General features: G+C 41.2%; 1 protein-coding gene across 1 annotated transcript; it reads left to right on the top strand.

The window, feature by feature from the left end:
- Positions 1 to 1,083: 1,083 nt before the first annotated feature.
- Positions 1,084 to 2,019, top strand: LOC110547375 (olfactory receptor 2Y1-like). The gene has a single exon (XM_021634890.2). It carries the CDS (start codon positions 1,084 to 1,086, stop codon positions 2,017 to 2,019), a length of 936 nt encoding a protein of 311 aa, XP_021490565.1.
- Positions 2,020 to 8,761: the final 6,742 nt, after the last annotated feature.

Below are 8,761 nucleotides of genomic sequence, written 5' to 3'. Positions count from 1 at the left end.
GCACTCACATGCACAATTTTTTTTTTTTACAAAGTGAAACTATTTTACGAGTAAACTAGTTCTCACAGATTGTGGACTATTCAATGTTTCACTCAAGAAAATGTATTTAAGATTCATGTGTCATGAAAAGGCAACATTAATTTATCACTTCTTATGATATAAAAGACATCAGTATTTATTTTCACACTATCTCCTGTTTCCAAGGAGGCTGGATCACAGATGAGAACAAATATTCAAAAGAACTCTTGTGACAAAATAAAAAAAAAAAATTAGTTGCAAGAGCAAGATACTATTGTGATTCATCAAAAGGAATGAAATTGCTATCATGTTTGTTCCAAGGAGAGATTTGCATGGTTCTTAGTTCTTTGTGACAGAGCAGGTCAAGGCTAAAAGAATTGGTTCACTGGCCACATTCATCACGTAAGAAATGCAAAGTACAAACCCAGAGATCAGACTTGAAAACTCAGACAGCTTAGTTCTTTGTCTCAATCTGCTAAAGCAGTCTGTGTCAGAGACTAGAAAAAAAAAAAAGAGAGAAAGCCAAAGCAACACCGAACTCTAACACACACTAAGTTTTAAATAAAGGTTCCACATTGCTACTTTTGGACCAGATGTCAATGCCCTAAGGAGGACAATACATCATCTCTGCTCTTAGACAAGAAAGCATCGTATCCAGAGGACTGACCGGAGGACAGGTAACCTGGCAAAAGTTGTAGAACAAGCAAGCCACAAGGATTAGTTCAATCTAAGGCCACACCACTGTCAATTTAGTAATCCCCATGCTAAAGAAGAGATAGATCGACAGATGATTGATAGATAGATAGATAGATAGATAGATAGATAGATAGATAGATAGATAGATAGATAGATAGATGTAACAAAACTAAAGAAGAACGGCCATTAATTTGAAAGAGAAAAAAAGGCTTATATGGATTGAAGGATTTGAAGAGGGGAATGGATGACTCAGCAGAACTGAACAGAGTAGGAACTCAATATATTTGATTTTGGTGCATTTAAGAATAATTAATTAATGTTCTTTGTAAGAAGTATTAAGTTGTCTTCTGTTTGCGCAGGTGGAAGACTATGGAAAGTCTCAACACCAGTTCAGAAGAGGACTTCATTTTGGTGGGATTCTCAGACTGGCCCCACCTGGAGCCTGTCTTTTTCGCTTTCATTTCTATTTTCTACTCTCTGACTCTCCTTGGCAACACCGTGATCATCATTCTGTCTCGGCTGGACCTCCGCCTGCACACACCCATGTATTACTTCCTCTGCCACCTCTCCTTCCTGGACCTCTGCTACACGGCCAGCACTGTGCCTCAGCTCCTGGTCAATCTCTCTGGACTTGACAGAACCATCAGCTTTGGAAGGTGTGTGGCCCAGCTCTTCATAGTGCTCTCCCTGGGAGGAACTGAGTGTGTGCTTCTGGTGGCAATGGCTATAGATCGCTATGCCGCTGTGTGCCGCCCACTCCACTACACGACCATTATGCACCCCCCTCTCTGCAGGGCACTGGTTTCATTCTCCTGGGTGGGAGGCCTCGTGAACTCTCTGATTCAGGCAAGCCTCGTGATGGCCATGCCTCTCTGTGGACACATACTGAACCACTTCTTCTGTGAGCTGCCTGTTCTGCTGAAGCTGGCCTGTGAGGACACAGGGGGAACAGAGGCCAATTTGTTTGTGGCCCGGGTCATAATCTTAGTCTGTCCTTTAGTGCTCATTCTAGGCTCCTATGCCCACATTGCCAGGGCAGTGCTGAACATCAAGTCAACGGCTGGTCGCAAAAAGGCTTTTGGGACGTGTGCATCTCACCTCATTGTGGTTGCCTTGTTTTATGGCTCAGCCATCTCCACATACCTCCAACCTGTCCACAGGTACTCTGAGAGGGAGGGAAAATTTCTTGCCCTTTTTTATACTATCATCACCCCCATGCTCAACCCTCTGATCTATACCCTGAGGAACAAGGATGTGAAGGGGGCTCTGTGGAAGGTGCTGGGGAGGGACACAAACGCAGCATAGAAGGGAGAAAAGGAGTAATAAAGTGTTGCTTAATAACACTCATATTCTGAAACACGTACTGTCCTTGAACCAATGACCTTTCATCACTAGAAAATATCCTTCACCAGACCTCTTGTTTCATCTCCTTTCTTGTCTGGAAGTTGGAAATGGCGAACTCATGAAAATCATTCCAGTGTAGTATTTACAGGCATTTGCAGCATGTTGATTCATATCTGAACTTTCTAAAGGAATGAGTTTGAGAATAAGATACAGTGATTCTTCTAAAGAGAATGGGCATGGGTTCTAGGCACCACTGATAGTGAGAGAAGATCAAATTCAGAATAGCAACACTTTCCCAAATTGACATTCCTTGTGTCATGCCCTGTAGATGGTGATATGCCAGAGACAGTCAATTAGAATTCTCCTATCTTTCGTAAATATATGTGGCCCTGGCCATGTCCACTCTTACTGCATGGCCCATTTCTACTGTCTTCTATGGTGGCTACTCTTCCACAAAATTTGTGTCAATTAAGAAAAGCATGAACAGAGGTACTCCATGAATATCAAGATTCAGATGTGATCTGATTTTAATTACCTGGGGGAAAAGACATAAGCATTAGGACAATGTGGAATGGAAAAAAAAGGTTGCAACAGCAACTCCTCGCCTCTTCCATGAGCTGCTGCTGGGCTATGCAGTGTGATACAGAAGGCATTTTCTTTTTAGCCTCCATGTTTATAGCACTACTCATCGGAGTAGAAATATGGTGTCAATCAGATGTCCACCAGTGGTTGAATGGACAAAGAAAATGTGGCCCATATATGCAATGAAATGTCAGTCAGTCAAAACAGAATGAAGTCCTGACATATTCAGCAACGTGGTTGGAACTGGACGACATCACGTTAAGTGAAATAAGCAAGATGGAGAAAGTGAGATACCAGAGCTTCCTATTCATACAGTGACATTTACAAAGTTGATGTCATAGATGTGATGGTTGTTTGTATTTAGGCACCTGCTTCTGGGTTGCCTAACAACCTGTGACATCATCGTGTGTCTCTGGTCAGGTAGCCACACCTGGAAGGCGTGGTTACCTTGCTCCTTAAACAGAGTAACCTGCCACGTGGTCCCTCTCTTGTCTCTTGCCCTCTCTTGGCCTCTCTTGCCCTCTTGGCTCCCTGCCCTCTCCCCTTTCTCTTTGGGGAGCCCCTCTCTCTTTCCCCCATCATGTCCTGCTCTCCCTTCTCTCTCTCTCTTCATCTCCATCTAATAAACTTCTTTCGTATAAAATCTGTTGTGCACCTGATCGTCATTATTTAATATGCCCCAACAATGGTCACTAGAGACCCAGAAGGGTAAGATGGGATAGAAACTAGTTAACCAATAGGTACCAAAATTCACTTATATAAAAGAACATATTCACATCTTCTATGTCCCAGAAATGTGACTATGTTTAAAACTCCATTATACATTTTAAAATTATAGAAGAACCTCAACACATAGAAATAACAAAAATTTTGAAAGCATAGAAATCCAAGTTACTCTGATTTAATTGTTTCATGTAGCATGCATGTCTGCATTTTTACACTGTACCCTATGGTTGTGCACATCATATGCAAATTTAAAATAAAAGTAGAACTAGTAACTTATACATTCAAAAGTATTTTCCATGTGAAAAGAAAAAGAATAGAGAAAAATCAAACATAAAAACAATACATCTAGAAAGATGATATAAGAAAAATATAACATGGCATGGGAGGGAAGGAGAGAAGAGTAGGATAGATAGATAGGTACATACATTCATGCATACATACATACATGCATGCAAGCATAGAAGATGAATTGGGAAAATATTCTAGTGACAGTTCATATCAAGTCCAAACGATTCTTAGCTAAAAGACTTTTTAAAAGTGGGAGCTCCGCAAAGTCATTTCACCCCGTGTATTTAACAATTTAATACACAGGTGTGGATATGGCAGACAGAGCAAGAGGGTAACTAGGATCTCTCGGCCATCATTGTCTCACAGGTGAAAATTTATTCATAGAACAAATGATTGTTAATACCTTCAAAAGAGCTACAGTAGCCAGATGAGGGAGCGCAGGGCCTGGGCTTAGTATGATGAATGATGAAAGAGAGACACAGGGAGAGAGACAGAGACAGAGCACACATGAAGTTGGGAGATTAGAAAGATGGGAAGTATCTGGGACAGGCTGAGGGGGAACATGATCAAACTATACTTTGTAAAATTTAATTTTAAAAAAAAGGGATGCATCAAAAAGGCAGGGGCGGGAAGAGTTGTCCATAGAATTTTTCTCCTAACAGCAAGCAGCGCCGGCAGACATGGCTTTCACTTGGAGAGGAAAGAAGGAATTAAGTCCAGGCTTTAGCCTAGAAACAAGAGTAAGGAGCCACAGAGGTGAAGTTGGTGCTGTATGGAGCCTGTGACTCCTGCCGCAGTGCTGTGTTTCCAGAACGAGCCCCAGAACTGCATTAGCCCAGTGGATAAAGGACGATTGCCATACTCCTCCCAATCATAGACAACAGAGGCGTGGGCAAGACTTGGCCTGCTGGGCAGCAGGGTCTAGACACTACACTTCGCTTTGGAGCTCTGTACAGAGCTAACACAGTGAATCAGCACCAAGTAGGTGTCAGGGGTCCCTCTAGCCAAGAAGTGGTCTACCCTCTGACCCGCTCCAATATCAGGAAGATATGTACACACACCCATAATACAAAGTCAGATACTAGCTTGCATTCATAACCTTAAATGCATCTGGAAACACCCCTACCCTGGACTACACAGGGCCCTGTTTTATAAGACTTGGGTGGCCCCATTTTAGCATCAGCCTTGGCAAGGAAACTATTTCCACCACCTTTCTGCCAGCATAAGGCAACACTGCTAAAACCAGGCCACTGTAGGTGGAGCTACAGACTTATCCCAATGATATGCAGAATCCTGTGCCTATCTGGGACAGACTCATAACTTGGCCTGCAGTGACATCAACAGAGACATGGGACTATGTGCTCTCCTCACACTATAGAAATGAGGATGGGTAAAGATACTTTCAGACTCACAGCAGCTGACTAAATATAGCTCCATATAACTTGCCTATATGAAAGTTCTTCACTCTACAGAAAGGAAGCATTAACAACGAAAAGGACAATACTGGGGGTGGGGGTTAAAGGTCACTGGTAAGAATAATTATACACATTCAGCATGTTCTGTTATTTCGAATATACTGTGGAGGTCAACCGTGTCATCATATGGAAACTAAAACAAAACAACTGAAAACAAGTAGATCAGCATAGGAAGAGATGGGCAAAAGAAAAAACTATCAAAATATCAAAATTTAAAATGTGGGGGGGAATGGGATTCGTGGATAGGGTTTTTGTATTAGTACCTTTATGGTTTTATTAGTAATTCGTTTTTTCTGTTTTTTATCCTTATATTCATGTTTTATACTATTGCCTCAAAACAATGTCATGAGAGCATTTTCTTCAAACCATGTGGTTACCACAAAGTAAAAATCTGTACTAGGCAAGCCAAAAATGATACACAAGTAATAATAACACACTAATAGAGTAAATCCCTTAACTACGAAAAAGGGGGGCCTAAGAAGAAGAAAGAAGGACCACAACGAAATGTTATTAAAGGTTGCAGTAAGATCTTACTCATCTGACAATACAATAGCTAAAATTAAAGTTAAAACTTCCAATTAAAAGACACAAAATGAATAACTTGATGTTATGTGTTCCTTAGAATAAACTCTTCCGCCATAATAAACAGGCTTTTAAGAAACAGACCATACAAAGACACAAGAAGCCAGGCATAGCTGCTGCCTATAATCCCAGCACTGGAGCATCAGTCTGAGAGCAGCCCACAATGGGTAGCAAGAAACTGGGGAGGTGGAAAGAGGAGAACAGACTATAATAAAAGGGGTCAATTCACCAAGAGGAAATAATAATTATAAATGCACATGTATTTGTTTATTTATATATGTTATATATTAATATATTATGTTTTTTATTATTTTGGTTTTTGAGACAGGGTTTCTCTATGTAACGTTGGCTGTCCTGGAACCCAACAGAGATACACCTGCCTCTGCCTCCCAAGTGCTGGAATTAAAGGTCTGGCTTATGCCTGTATTTAACATCAGAGCAAACATATATAAAAACAAACATCAGTAGGTCTAAATGGAAAGATGGGCTCTTGTTTTTTTTTTTTATTTTGTTTTGGTTGATTGGTTGGGTTTTTTGTTGTTCTTGTTTTGGGTTTTGTTTTGATTTTTTTGTGTTTATGGTTTGGTTTGGTCTGGTTGGTTTTCTTTTTCTCTTTTCTTTTCTTTTTTTCCTTGTGTAGCCCTGGCTATCCTGGACCCGCTTTGTAGACCAGGCTTGCTTCAGACTCATAGAGATCCGCCTGTCTCTTCCTCCCCAAGTGCTGGGATTACAGGTGTGTGACACCGCTCCTGGCAGCAACCTACTTTCCACAATGAACAAATCATCTAGTATAAAATTAATAAAGAAGTGAAAAGGTTCCATTTACTCTAGAACAAGTAGGCGTAACGGATATCCCAGACTATTTCATACAACAACAGACAACATTTACTTACCAACGGTGCATGGACCATTCACCAGAGGCAATCATATGATGAGCCATGAAACAAATTCCAATGCATCTTAAAGTAAATTATATCAACTATTTGTATGATTATAATACAGAATGCTAGAAATTGGTGACAAGAGAAGTTTTGGAGATGATGCAGGCTTGTGGAAATCAACTGTTGCTTTTGAAGGTCTGGAGAGATGGCCACAGTGGTTCGGAGTGCTTGCTGCTCCTGCAGAGGACCTGGGTTTGTGACACGTTCACATGGGGTCACACAATAACCTGTAACTTCAGTTACAAGGGAATCTGATAAGCCTTTCTGACCTCTGAGGGCATCAAGCACACATGAAGTAAAACATTCATACACATAAATAAGTAATTTTTTTTTTAAAATATCTCTTTTAAAACCTGGGCATGGTGGTGCATGCCTTTAATCCCAACACTCAGGAGGCAGAGGCAGCAGAGGCAGACAGATCTTTGTGCGTTCAAGGCCAGACTAGTCTACAAATCAAATTTCAGAGTATTCGAGGCTATTAGACAGAAAAACCCTGTCTCGGGGATGGGGGGTGGGAGTGGAGGAACACTTAAAAAAATTGCTTTTGAACAACCAGTGGCTAGAGAAAGAAAATCAGGAATAAAATTTTTAAAGAGAGAAGATTATGATGACCATCTGTCCACATCCAAAACTAGTAAGTGTAATCGGCTTTTTGCTACGATGGCAAATACCTGACCTTAATGCAGGTGGACCGATTTGTTTTAACCTTCAGTTTCAAGTATCAGTTTGTAGTCACTGGCCCTGTTGATTCTGGGCTGTAGAGGCCCGAGGAGGCTATATTAGCGAGAGCACATGGCAGCGATTACTCGCTGTGTAGACTGTAGGCAGAGAAGGGAGGGAATGAGGGACTAGGCTGGCCTCTAAGGGCGTGCCCCTGTAACCAATTCTTCCTTGCCAGCCGTGCATCCTGAAAGGTCTACCATTTCACCAAATGGTCCCACCGGGGTGGACAAAACATTCGGCACATAAGCCTACGGGGAATATTTCACAGTCAGACCACGATAAGCAGAAAGTCTTCAAATAAGCAAACTGTGTTGGCACCTGAAATAACCACATGAAGAAGTCAAGTTGTGACTATTTGCCGTTGGCATGATCTTACCTGATGGAAACCTTAAAGACCTCATGGGAAAAAAAAACTATCAAAATTAATAAATGAATTCAGCAGAGTTATAGGTCATAAAATCCTGTAATTTGCTTTTCTATATCAAAAGCAAGTTATCTGAAATGGAAATCAAAAGGTAATCCTGACTCAGGCACGGTAGCCCACGCCTTTAATCCCAGCACTAGAGAGGGAGAGGCAGGCAGATCTCTGTGAGTTCGAGACCAGCCTGGCCTTCAAAGCAAATTCCAGGACAGCCAGGGCTATTACACAGAGAAACTCTGTCTTGGAGAGAAAAAAATAATAATACTGGTTACGATTGCTACAACAAACTAGCTACAAATGGTTTAACAAAAGAGTTAACAACTTCTATAAAATATCAAGGAAAAAACCATCTGTACACACAAAATGGAAAGACATAAAATAATCAAAATCCCAAAAGTCCATACTACTGAAAATGACATATAGATTCAATGGAAGTCCTATTCAAATATGAACAACAGGCTGGGAATATAGCTCAGTTGATTCAGTGTTTGTCCAGCATGCAGGAGGGCCTGCAATCGGTCCCCAGAACCCTGTAAAGCTGGGTATGGCATGCGATCTCAGCAGCTGGGGGGTGGGGAGAGGCAAGAAGATCAGAAGTTCAAGGTCATTCTCTGATACACATCCAGTCTGAGGCCAGCCAGGCTTCGTAAGACCCTACGAATAGTCAAAAATAGAGCTGGAGAGATGGGTCAATAGTTAGGAATCTTTGTTGCTCTTTCTGAACACCCAGATTCAGCTCCCAGTACCCACATGGCAGCTCACAACCATCTGTCACTCCTGTTCCCAGGGATCTGACTCCCTCTTTTGACCAAAACAGTCACGTCCATGTATATAGTACATATTCATACATGCAGGCAAATACACTCATTTGCATAAAATAAATAAATATAAAAGAACAGGCTGTATTTTTGCATTTAAAAATATATATTCAAATATATACATGTAACAACAATTAAAGAGAAAAC

This window comes from Meriones unguiculatus, chromosome 11 (assembly GCF_030254825.1).
Source record: "Meriones unguiculatus strain TT.TT164.6M chromosome 11, Bangor_MerUng_6.1, whole genome shotgun sequence".
NCBI lineage: Eukaryota > Metazoa > Chordata > Mammalia > Rodentia > Muridae > Meriones > Meriones unguiculatus.
The sequence above is the reverse complement of the archived record's forward strand: the minus strand, read 5'-3'. Positions and strand labels throughout refer to the sequence as shown.